Source organism: Bombina bombina, chromosome 2 (assembly GCF_027579735.1).
Source record: "Bombina bombina isolate aBomBom1 chromosome 2, aBomBom1.pri, whole genome shotgun sequence".
Classification (NCBI taxonomy): domain Eukaryota; kingdom Metazoa; phylum Chordata; class Amphibia; order Anura; family Bombinatoridae; genus Bombina; species Bombina bombina.
In genome coordinates, this window is record NC_069500.1 from 880,144,562 (window position 1) to 880,158,404 (window position 13,843).

General features: G+C 34.2%; 1 protein-coding gene across 1 annotated transcript in view; it reads right to left on the bottom strand.

Annotated features, from left to right (window-relative positions):
- NRG1 (neuregulin 1) overlaps positions 1-12,456 on the bottom strand; it is a 168,745-nt gene extending 156,289 nt beyond the window's left edge. The window contains exon 1 of the mRNA XM_053703221.1: positions 11,933-12,456. Within this exon, the coding sequence (XP_053559196.1) occupies positions 11,933-12,050 (118 nt within the window). The 5' untranslated portion in view covers positions 12,051-12,456. The remainder of the gene's footprint in view (positions 1-11,932) is intronic.
- Positions 12,457-13,843: the final 1,387 nt, after the last annotated feature.

Consider the following 13,843-nt stretch of genomic DNA (forward strand, 5'->3'; position numbering starts at 1 on the left):
TGCTCTCCCTGCATACTCAGCCCATTTCACCTGGGTTTCCCATACATTTTAAGCTTGTACAAAAAGTCGTTATCAATACATTAAAGGAAACCCAATTTTACAATACACTGTCCCTTCAGAGACATTATAATTCAAAAGTGAGATGTTTGTTGTTAGCACATGTCATATTTGCATCAGTGACCCTAGATAACAAGGTGTTTCACCATTGCAAAGCATTGCAGCTCCGGAGCAGTGACTACTGGGATTATGCAACTGCCACACCTGATTGGCTCACCAGCTCAGGAGTGACAATGTTTTTCCATTGGCCATTCACACAAGAGTGATGCCATTTCTGAAGTGCTAAGTAAACTATTAATCCTTCCCATCAAGGATAAGTACCTCATCTGCTAAAAGCATGCATATGTCAGTTTATCCTAAAATCAGTAGTGTTTTAAAATACATTTTTGTATTTGTAAGAAAAGTAGAAAAAAGAGTAGGCACCAGGGCACAGATACAAAAAGAACAATTATATTTTCTCTAATAATATGCAAAATTAGGATATAGTGCAGTAAGTAAAACCTGAAGGAATAAATGGCTCCTACTATACATTTATTTTGCTTCCCTACATCCTCAAGTTTTTGGTGAGGGTAAAACACATGAGGGTATTGCATGCCTCTTAGGGATGCCACCTCAACCATGATTTCCTGGACACTTATGAGTTATACATGCCGCAGGGTGTGTAGAGAGGAACATGAATAGTGCTGTTCAGTGTCACTATTTGTGTGCTGTCCAGAGTTAAAATTCACGTTCCAACCTGCACACCCTGCAGCATATACAACTTATAAGTGTTCAGGAAAACATGGCTGAGGTGGCAACCCTATTCCCCATTGCTAATATGTAGCGCATGGTTATGTAACATTATGGTGAAGCATCTGTCTATGCACCCAGAATCCTCATCTCCATAAAATGGACATTAATTTTACTTATGCATCTAGATGACAGTTTAAAGGGACACTCAATCAAAATTAAACTTTCATTATTCAGATAGAGCATGCCATTTTAAACAACTTTCCAATTTACTTCCATTAACAAAATGTGCACAGTCTTTTTATATTTAAACTTTTGAGTCACCAGCTCCTACTAAGCATGTGCAAGAATAAGTGTGTATGCATTTGTGAATGGCTGATGGCTGTCACATGGTACGTGTATGCATTTGTGATTGGCTGATGGCTGTCACATGGTACAGGGGGAGAGGAAAAAGACATAACTTTTTAAATTGTCAGAAAAAAAATCTACTACTCATTCGAAGTTCAGACTAAGTTTTATTGCATTGTCTTGTTATCTTGCATTTGTTGATTATGCAAATCTACAGTGTTGACTGGCCCTGGTTGAATACGAGCTGTGACCCTATTCTCAGCAACCATATCACTGCTGTTGTCTCTATGAGAAGCAAATACATATGGTTTTGGGTCTGTGTGTATGTGCAGGTACATGCCACTTTTTTCCAATATAACAAAAGCTACATATAGAGTTAAAGCAATGCTATTTTATATAAATTGTCTATATAAAAGTGCATGTTTTGTTTCAATTGCTAAAAATCCTTAAATGGGTTCATTAGCCATAATAGTAAAAAAAAATCCAATTTAGTTGAAATTATTGGAGACTCCTGGGATGTCTTGGCAGAAGGTTTGCTTTGCAGAGTGCACGCCTGACTGAGTAGATTAGTATCGCAACAAGTCTAGACCCTTTGAGTATTCCCTGATTGGAAGGACCATCTGCAGAATAGCTTCCTGCCACACCCATCTTGTGAATCTACCCATTACATGATGGGTATATACAGACTACTAATAATATATAAAGAAGAGTTATTGGCAGGAACAAAGCTAACTACAATGAATAAAGCTTAACAGGTCAGTGTCTTGATAATGTAGTAGGGACATTGGATCAATTATTTTGTTTAAATCTAATACAGATATAAAAATATTATATTTTTAAGTGATGACCCTGTATTGAGAAAAAAAAAAGAAATAAATAATAATAAAAAAAAACATTTTATGCTTTTGAAGTGTTTCACTGCTTACCAATACCATCAGGGGAGTTTTTCTTATCAGCCAATTAGCTTCTATCCCATAAAGTATAGCACAGACATGCTCATAATCAAAATAAACAGCATTAATAGAGACTTTATTCATAACATATTTATATTAGTTATATGCCTGAATGTTTTAACATATATTTTTAATATATATGTAAATTCTGCTCTCCAAAAATAACCTTGTTATGCTTTTATCAAACACCACATAACCCAGAGTTGGTGAACATATGACATTAGTGCCCAAACTTGGTGGCGCTCGCTCTCTGGGATACCATCATACTGAACGGTTTCACTGGCTGCATTTCTTTTTAAAGGGGCATTATAGTGGAAAAAGGGCAACTCTGTATGTTTAACCTCTGCTAAGGGGTTAAACACAAACTTAACCCCATAATGCCCTTAGGATGTTCTATGCCATCCTAACCGCACTGGGCTTTAACACCCTTAGGACGCCATAGAATGTCCTAGCCTTTTGGCTGTACTAAAGCCAAAGGCCTAGCCTCATAGGCACTCCCCTCAAACACGATCCCATCATTGAAATCACGCGATCGCGTGATTTAACTTATTTGTTTACATCGGAACTTTGTTTTCCAATGTAGACATATAAGTCTGGCCGTTAAGGGGTTAAAGTACTGCTCGTATGCTCCAAAGCAGTGCTTCTCAACCGCGGTCCTCATGTACCCCCAACAGGTCAGGTTTTCATTATAGCTAAACTAGCGCACAGCTGAAATAATCAGCTGATCAGTAACCATGGTTACTGACCTGCTCTCTCCCTATCAGCTGATTATTTCACCTGTGCTTTAGTTCAGCTATAATATAAATCTAGGTTGTTAGGACTACTTGAGGACCTTGGTTGAGAAACACTGGTCCTAAGCATAGAAACAAAAGATGAGCCATTGGTATTCACACAACCCCGTTGCACTACTGCTGATTGTTGCACTGGCAGTTTTGGCTCAGGGTCAGCAAGGGTTAAACAAATTGAGTTGCAGGGTCACAAGTGCTAAATTACATGTTCTAATTAATTATAACATGTAATTTTTCCACTATAATGGCTCTTTAATTTAGTTTTTTTTTAGGCATATATTTGACATACCAGCAAGTAAGCTTTAACTGTTATATACATTCTTAAATTATAATTTTCTAATAAATTGACTATTTTATTCTGGGGTTTTATTCTCACCCACTCATACACTAATATTTTTTTACAGAATTCTATAAATAAAGAAATCATGTAGCTATTCATGACACAACTGCTCCATTCCATTTTAAAGAATTAGTGAATTGTCAAATGCTTCAGTTGCAAAATAGTTTATATGTTACGGATTGTAATTTGTCCAGATGTTTATACACAAGGATTGTTTACAATGTTTTTATAATGTATAAAAAATGTATCACTATAGCCAACTTCTGGAAACTTGTAAGAAATCTATGGTCAAAAAAATAAATATCTTACTAATATAACTATAAGAGTTTTGTTCCCCTCCACACAAAAAAAAGTAAAATTGGCAAGAATTTCCTATAAAAATTTTAATTTGCAACAAAGTTTCAGATAACACAAATATGTTTTATCCACCAACTAACAAGTAAATTTAAAAGATAAAAACGTATTTATAGTTCACTATTAAATGTTAAATTATGCCTATTCTACTTTATTTATTTCATTTTCTCCAGCCTTTACTGTAATTTAAGAACATTAAAGGGACAGGAAACTCCAAAATTTTCTTTCATGATTTGGATAGAACATACAATTTTAAATAACTTTCCAATTTACTTCTATCGTCAAATTTTTTTCATTCTCTTGTTATCCTTTGTTGGAGGAACAGCACTGCACTTCTGACAGCTAGCTGAACACATCTAGTTAGACAATCACAAGAGACAAATGTGTGCAGGCACCAATCACCAGCTAGCTTCCACTAGTGTAGGATATTTGCATATTCTTTTTCAACAAAGGATACCAAGAGAATGAAGCAGATTTGAAAATAGAAGTGAATTTAAAAGCATCTTAAAATGACATGATCTATCTCAATCATGCAAGTTTAATTTTGACTTTCCTATCCCATTAAAGGGACACTGAACCCAAAATTTTTCTTTCGTGATTTAGATAGAGCATGAAATTTTAAGCAACTTTCTAATTTACTCCTATTATCAAATTTTCTTCATTCTCTTGGTATCTTTATTTGAAATGCAAGAATGTAAGTTTAGATGCCGGCCCATTTTGGTGAACAACTTGGGTTGTTCTTGCTGATTGGTAGATAAACTCATTCACCAATAAAAAGTGCTGTCCAGAGCCCGAACCAAAAAAAAGCTTAGATGCCTTCTTTTTCAAATAAAGATAGCAAGAGAACAAAGAAAAATTGATAATAGGAGTAAATTGCTTAAAATTACATGCTCTATCTAAATCACGAAAGAAAAAAAATTGGCTTTAGTGTCCCTTTAACTTTTCAGCATTACTACATAGCAATGGCTAAAGGTGCAATTTCCAATATATTTAAATTATATGGATGGTATAACAAGTACGAACACCCAGTCAAATAGGCTCTTTCTCTTACCTTCACTAAAAGGTTCATTTCTGCCAATGACTCTTGTTCACATAGCTTTAAAAATGTCAAATTGGTTTTCACTTATTGTATTTTCAATGACTTGTTATACCAGCTGCAGAGCATAGAATGTATGAGAAATTGCATTTTCAAGTTTATTTGTGGATATGAATTAGCAGGTTTTGTGCTTTTAAACCACAGACTATTACAATGGGTGGAGCTTGCAGGTAAAATCAGATCTCATTATGTTATCACTTTGTGTACATACACATCATTTCTTATATTATATTGGTCTGTGAACTAAAGCTCAATTCTTAGAGAGAACAATGGCAAATTAACATTTTATTGCTTCACTATCATGCACCCCACTGGGAGTGTAATTTCTTCTGCTTGATGTATTTACATAGTATGTAAATAGTCTATACTTCAGTATAGAAACTTTCAGTATAGGTGGGGATACCACAGGCTAAATCCACTATCTAAAGTGCCATAATAATGGTAAAGAAGCTACTTTAATACACTCCAGCAGGAAAAAATTGATCAGGGTGTAGCCCCTTTCCCCAGTGTGATATGGGAGCTGACATCTTTGAAACTTAGGTTACATTCTGACATTCTAGGCATGAGCAATTCTGACTCCCTGTTATCTAGTCTATTCACTTAGTAACCAGTAGGTTTATGACACCTGCAGGGGCCCCTGTTCTAAAAAAAGTTGTCTACTGCGTAGGAATGTGCGACCTACGTCGCTTCCGGTGACGTGAATCAGCTACTGGAGGTTTATGGCGCTCACTGCGCATGCACTAGAGGCCCAACCTCCTTAAAACAGCTGATTTAGAACACCGGTCTTGTATCAGATTCAGTCTCAAACCCGCCCGCCCCCTACCTCCGTTACGTCACATAAGGAGGAGTTGCACAATGTCGCTTGAGTTTTGATGAAGGATATACGCTGATTAAAAAGTATCATCATACATTTATAAAACAATTAATTATTTAGGTTTATGTCGCATTGTTAATTAAAAGACTGCCTTAATGTGGATGCTGAGTAGATTAACAGATTGAAATATAAATGATATAATAAATGCTCATATTACATCTGATACAAAATACAAATCTGCATGGTTTCAGTCTGTTGTTTACACCAATGTTTCTGCAGAAATAATAATCGAATAAAAAAATGCATAGACGCCCATTTATCAAGCTCCGCATGGAGCTTGTGGGCCTGTGTTTCTGGCGAGTCTTCAGACTCGCCAAAAACAGCAGTTATGAAGCAGCGGTCTAAAGACTGCTGCTCCATAACCCTGTCCGCCTGCTCTGAATCGCCACATTTCAACCCGATCGAGTACGATTAGGTTGATTGACACCTCCCTGCTGGCAGCCCATTGGCCGCGAGTCTGCAGGGGGTGGCATTGAACCAGCATCTCTTGTGAGCTGCTGGTGCAATGCTGAATACAGAGAGCGTATTGCTCTCCGCATTCAGCGAGGTCTTGCGGACCTGATCCGCACTGTCTGATCAGGTCCGCAAGACCATTGTTTAAAAGGCCTCATAGTGTCTAGTGGATATGGAGGGTGTAAAATGCCTCCTGGAATTTTGTCTATCTTTTCAGTTTCTACTACTAGTGCATTTTTTATTTATTTATTGGGGTGAAGACCTTTTGTGCCTCTGCTTCTCTGCCTCCCCTCTTATAACAGCAGTAGTACTACCGGATACTGGAGTCATGACAGTACCGCTGTTGCTTTTATTTTCTTAGGCAGACTGGCTGGCTGGCATGTAATACTCCACCCTCAGATTGTTACACAGTGAAGGGACTGGGTATAAGGGGTTAACAGCTGTGCAAGTTGTTGCAGCCGTTGTGTGGTGGTGTACAGATTTTGCGACCCGTCTGGCGCACTTTCTGGTTACAAAATCCGATGACAGACAACTTATTCCATCTGATTTTGCAACCAGTAGCGTGCGCTCAGGAATGTGGTGCCATATTCCTTGACCCATGTAAATAAGCCGTTATAAGGAGGTTGGGCCTCTAGCGCATGCGCAGTGAGAGCCACAGACCTCCAGAAGCTGATTACACATTACCAGAAGTGACGTGGTGGACACATTCCTATGGTAGACATCTTATTTTAGAATACCCCCTCAACCTTGTAAGGCTGTGAAAGGAAGTAAAGGACATTGCACAAATGTAGGGGGGGATAAATAAATGTCAAATCCATTTAAATAGTTAAAGGGACAGTCTAGTCCATAATAAACTTTCATGATTCAGATAGAGCATGTAATTTTAAACAAGTTTCCAATTTACTTTTATCACAAATTTTGCTTTGTTCTCTTGGTATTCTTAGTTGAAAGCTAAACCTAAGAGGGTTATATGCTAATTTCTTAGACCTTGAAGGCCGCCTCTAAGCTGAATACATTTTGACAGTTTTTCACCACTAGAGGGTGTTAGTTCATATGAGTCATATAGATAACTCTGTGCTCACACATGGGGAGTTACCTAGAAGTAAGCACTGATTGGCTAAAATGCAAGAACTGAAATAAGGGGGCAGTCTGTTGAGGCTTAGATACAAAGTAATCACAGAGGTAAAACGTGTATTAATATAACAGTGTTGGTTATGCAAAACTAGGGAATGGGTAATAAAGGGATTATCTAGCTTTTAAAACAATAACAATTCTGGTGTAGAATGTCCCTTTAAGGGACCTCACAGTACTGACGGACTTCTTAGATAATTTCACCAGAACAGAGAGCTTTAAATTATCAGGCCTTAAAGGGACAGTCTACACCAGAATTTTTATTGTTTTAAAAGATAGATAATCCCTTTATTACCCATTTCCCAGTTTTGCATAACCAACACAGTTATAATAATATACTTTTAACCTCTGTATTTATCTTGTATCTAAGCCTCTACAAACTGCCCCTTTTTCAGTTCTTTTGACAGACTTGCAGTCTAGCCAATCAGTGCCTGCTCCCAGATTACTTCACGTGCACGAGCACAGTGTTATCTATATGAAATATGTGAACTAACACCCTCTAGTGGTGAAAAACTGTTAAAATGCAATCAGAAAGAGGTGGGCTTCAAGGTCTAAGAAATTAGCATATGAACCTCCTAGGTTAAGCTTTCAACTAAGAATACCAAGAGAACAAAGCAAAATTGGTGATAAAAGTAAATTGGAAAATTGTTTAAAATTACATGCTCTATCTGAATCATGAAAGTTTATTTTGGCCTAGACTGTCCCTTTAAATAATACATATTGCAACTATTTCTATTAAGTATAAGACACAGCTTAGTGCTTTTTTATTAGAACAATGAAACAGTCTAAATTGCTCAGTGAGAAACACAATTGAGGTGAGTTGCAAACATTATAGACACATTTTGATTGAAGTCTGTGCCCTGATATCATCTTCCCTCCAGGCTTAGTGAATCAGATTGCTTATCCTAAATGTTCAGATGTGGGGGACTTTAACATAGTGTAAATGTTTTAAGAATTCCACAGACAACCCCTTGCTTCCAGATACAGCACATACTCTAATGTAGATGCAAATCCTCACTCTAGTTCAAAAAAAGCAATTAGGATTGACTCTGGTATCTATCTCTTTTTCCTATTCAGCAAGTAGGTCATTGTCCAGTGGAATGCAAACCCTGGAGGCCACATATAATCTTTTGTCCTGGCTACTGTGCTAACTGCTGGCAAAATCTTAACCATTGTGATAATTCTGATAAGCAAATAAAAAAGAAAATACAGGATGCCATACAAAATAAACAGATCCAAGAGAGAAAGAAAAACATATTTTAAGTACAGCGAATTCCTTCTAAGCAAAAATATGGTTGTTTTTTTCTATTTATTATCTTGTAACTTAAGTAGAATTATAGTGTAAAATATAAGTTTTTTTAAAACACATTCCCTTGTATTATTATTTAATTTTTTTTTAAAGTTTTAGTCACCCAGTCACAATTGCAGTACAAGTACACCTTTATTTTGCTCCAGATAATGGAGTTGGCCAATAATGTGTGCATACATGTGTATGTGTGCCTCTCATTGGTTCAACAGCTTTATCATCTACAATGGGACAGGAGATGAAGTGCAAAAAAAAAAAAGTTCTAATGTGTTAGATGTTGTTTAATCCATATAAAGGGGCTAAGTACATTAGTTAAAGTTGGCAACAGCATAGCAATGCACTACTGGAAACTAGTTTAACACATCTGTTGAGCCAATGACAAGAAGAATATTTGCATAGCTACCAATCACCAGTTAGCATATTGCTGCCCCTAAGTCTACCTCATTATGCTTTTTGAACAAATTATACCAAGAGAATGACGTCATTTTAATAATAGAAGTAAAATTAAAAGTTTATAAATTGGCATGCGCTATTTGATCCATGAAAGTTTAAGTTTGCATTCCATGTCCCTTTAACTATGTATTTAATCTATATTCTGGGCTTAAACACATAGTTAAAGAAAGAATATAGTACACAGGGTTGTCAGGAGATATCTATGCAAACTCCTGTGGTTCATATGTCAGTAGTTGTATTGGCATTCTCCTATAATATGTGATGTATGTGTACCCTATTCATTGATGAGAATTTAACAAAACTTTTTCGTTACTAGATCTCTATTAAACTATAAGCAGTTTGTACTTAAAGGGACATGAAACCCAATTTTTTTTTTCTTTCATGATTTAGAAAGAGCATGCAATTTTAAACAACTTTCTAATTTACTTAAATTATCTAATTTGCTTCATTCTCTTGATATCCTTTGCTGAAAAGCATATCTAGATAGGCTCAGTAGTTGCTGATTGGTGGCTGCACGTAGATGCCTCTTGTGATTGGCTCACGCATGTGCATTGCTATTTTTTCAACAAAGGATATCTAAAGAATAAAGCAAATTAGATAATAGAAGTAAATTGGAATGTTGTTTAAAATTGTATTCTCTATCTGAATCATGAAAGAAAATGTTTGGGTTTATTGTCCCTTTAATAATGGTGGCCACATAATATGTAAGCATGTTATTAAAATGCTGATCATACAGAGACACATAAACAAGGATTCAGGAGTATAATAACAAGACTTATTGTATTAAAAAAAGGTTTACTCATATACATACTTATTATGGGTACTTTTCTCTACCGGTCAGCAATAAATACCTATGTATGACCTTTTTCTATGCAAATATATATTTTAACATAATAAAATGCTAGCCACAATATATAATTTTGAGTGTAATCTCCCTTTAAATGCAATAGAAAAAATATATATTAATTTTATACAATTAACCCAATAGATTCCACATAGGCTGTCATATACCCAAGATACCATGGAAATAAAGGAACAGTTTACCCTAACATTTTCTCCATTTTGTTTCCAATGATTATTTTAACTTCTTTAGTTTACAAATAGGTCATTTCATTTTATTTAGGTATTTGAAATAGCTGATTTTTCATGTTATATCCCTGCCTATTCTGAAAGCTTCAATACTTAAATATAGATTAAAGAAAAACTGTGTAAACATAGCCAGCAGAAGAAATTACACCCGTAGGAGGTAGAAGAGATAAGCAATAAAATGTTAATTTTCAATTGGGCTTTGGCTTACAGAGATAATATAAAGAAGCATGTGTTTGTACAGAAAGTGATAAACTAAGAATATCTGATTTTTCTGCAAGCTCAACACATTTTGATGGGTTGTGGTTTTAAAGAACAAAGCCAGCTTTTTCAAATACAAAAATAAACATAAAGGGAAGGTTTATCATGCATTTTATACTCTGCAGCGGGTATTACAAGTCATTGGAAACATATTATGGTAAAACAATTTTACAGTACACTGTTCTTTTAAGTTTCACAAAGTACATGCTAAAGTATTTCAGTGCATCTGATTCCTTTTGTTTGTTTTTTCATACATTCCACCTGGTTTATGGGGACACCAGTACAGATGCTTAAGCGAGTGCAACCTCTGGTATTTTTGAGAAAAAAAACAATTATTTTATAGCTAACAAATTACACTTTTTCCTTTAAAAAAAGGCAAAGAAAAAAAACGATAGCTCCAGATTGTTTCTCTCTCCATCTCAACTCAAATCTGAACAGACACCCCATCCCCCTGAACATAAATCAATGATTTTCTTGTGCCTTAGAGATCAAGACAAATAGTTGTAAAAAAAAAAAACATTTGGACACAGTAAACCTTTATCTACTAATGTATATTAATTGATTAGTCAATAATACAAACCTCTCAACAAAAAGAGGTAAGATGTGGTTTAAAATAAATCAAATCTATACATTTAGTGGAGTATTCTGAACACACAAACACACAAAATTGTTTCCTAGAATGTATTATTAAAATTAGACTACATTCCAACGTTGACACTAAAGAACTTGCACATGGGCTCCTGACAACATGAATAAGCTGACAGAATTACACGTGAGCCCCATATGCTTAAACAGTGAATCCACCATTATTTGCAATATACATTGAGATTTCTTTAAGTCTTCTATATAATATATGGTCATATATGACCCTGAATGTTCCAAGATTTTATATTTTGTGTTTTGTCTGTTTTTATATGGAGTTATCTTAAATCAAATATTCCATTTAAAATAGTTCAAGATAACAAGCTACAATTTAAGGTGACAGATTCAGCCCAATCAATTAAATACAGCTATCACAGCACAAATATATTACAGGCTAAGCATATTAAATGCACAAGCAAATGCACACATTCCCTATTGTTTTGTGTTTGTGGTATAAACGTGATGTACTTAGTTTTCTTTTTCAATGTTAAAATTTCATTGTAATCTAAATTTTATATATATATATATATATATATATATATATATATATATATATATATATATATATATATATATATATATATATATATATAATTTTTTACCGTGAGATAAACAGGGAATTCCCTTTTGCTACTGCTTATCTGCGGCTTTGCCACTAGAGGGCAGGTTGGGAAAGCAAATGAAAGCTTAACTCGAAACCGGCTATATACAACAGGCAAAATGCAAGCAACTGTCAGATTCACTGAACTAATAATCACAGTACACTGAATTGTCATGAAAATTCTTTTTAAATGTTCTGTATTAAAAAACAGCAAAACTAATCCTTGAACCTATTTAACACCACTATTTTAAACTCAGATCCTGGATCAACCAGCTAAGGATAACAAACATGTACGCTTGATTTGTTTATGTAATTAATATAAAATGTCATTGCTTATGTACAATATTTGAGCATTATTAACAATAAATATGCATTATTAACAATAAATCAAGCACAGTTTGTCAATCAAATGCTACCTTAAGTAAAGTTTTTTTCCTCCTTCTATGCATAATTTACTCACCTTCACCTACAGGTTCTTCCACAGTCTTTTTATTTCCTCCTTTTTTGTCTTTTTTATCTTTTTTGTCCTTTTTCCCTTTTCCCTTTTTAACTTTCCCTTCCTTTTTCTTCTCTGACATTGTAGGTGATCCCAGATTGATTGACTCAGGCACGTGAAAAATAAAATCCAGTTTTGTCTCCCAACCGTTCAAAACAGCAAATATGTTCTTGTTGGTCCCTTACACAACAATTCTGATGAAGACCCTTAGAGAGCTGACCCCAGGCACTGTAGGCTGACCCCAAACTGCTCTATCCACTGGCTGGTCTGACAGTGTACTCCTTCACTCTCAGCAGCCTTTTTCTCTTTGCACTAGTAGTAGTATGAATTAACTCCAGTATTAATAATGTAAAAACCCAAGATATATACAACAAATAAGAAATACTGTATTTCCAAAGTTGTCTGCAATCAAAAAGTTTAGACTATAGCTCCTTCTGCCATGCAAATTACAATAGCAAAGAATAATTGGCAATATATATATATATATATATATATATATATATATATATATAGATAAAAAAAGGAAATGGTAAAATGGTCCTGGTATTTCTTTCTTTAGATTTAATTTTTCCCCAAAATATCTTCTTTTATTCAGTTACTCTCTATGTTCTTTTTTTTTTCATATAAGTAATTGCTTCTGAGTTCTCTCCTCTACTAGAAAAAAAATCTCTCTCCCATTCTCTCAGAGTTCCTGGGAGTTTTGTAAGTTCTACCACCCACATATGTTTTTTTTTTTTTTTTCGTTTTTTTTTCTATTTCACTATTACCTCACCCCTCCTATTAAGGTGGAGCAAACATGTTAGGTTGTCCTTTCCTGCAACGAAGTAGAAAAAAAAAAAAAAAAAGGCAATGCTATAATACACAGTCCATCCCCCAGAGGTCGCTAATCATTAAATGATTACATACACATTCATAAATCACTTGGCAGAGTTAAATGCAGTTCCTATTCACCAACTTTCTTTTCGTGTTGAGACTAAGGACATTTCTCAAAAACCTTAAAAACATATGCTTTTGCTGGCCCCTTAACAGAAAAGAATACATTTATGATAATTGAATGTGTGTGTTCTCCAGAAAACATTTCAGAAGAGGTTAGAATATGTGTGTAAGAGTGTGTGTGTGTATGTATATGTATATGTATATATATATATATATATATATATATATATATATATATATATATATATATATATATATATATATATACTCCCACATTTATATACATATATACTAAATATGTACACACACACACACATATATATATATATATATATATATATATATATATACTGTGTATATATATATATATATATATATATAAACAAACACAGACATTTATATATATTATATATATATATATATATATATATATATATATATATATATATATATACACACTTTTTATATATATAAACACAAATATATATATATATATATATAGTATATACTAACTGTATTCAAATGCCAGGGTACTAAGAGGCAGGTAGATAGTAAGATATATACAGTATGTGTATATATATATATATATATATATATATATATAAACACACACACATTCATTCATACATATATATATATATATATATATATATATGCACGTGTGTGTTTATACATATGTTTTCTCAAAACTAATTGAGAAAGAAAGTGTTAAGAAAAATGTACAGTAAGCTGGAAGGTGGCAAAGCAGAATTATTATCATATTTGTTCTGCTAGTTTGTTAAGAGTGAGGGGTTAATATTAAGTGAACCGTAGCTGTTGGTTAAATAGGTTCTGCAAACACCAGAGGACAGAGAACAGTCTTGAGTGTTTTCTTTTTAGAGAGTCAGTTAATTTAAAATAAAGGAATTAGCTAACAAGCGATTCTCTGGAAAAAAAAAT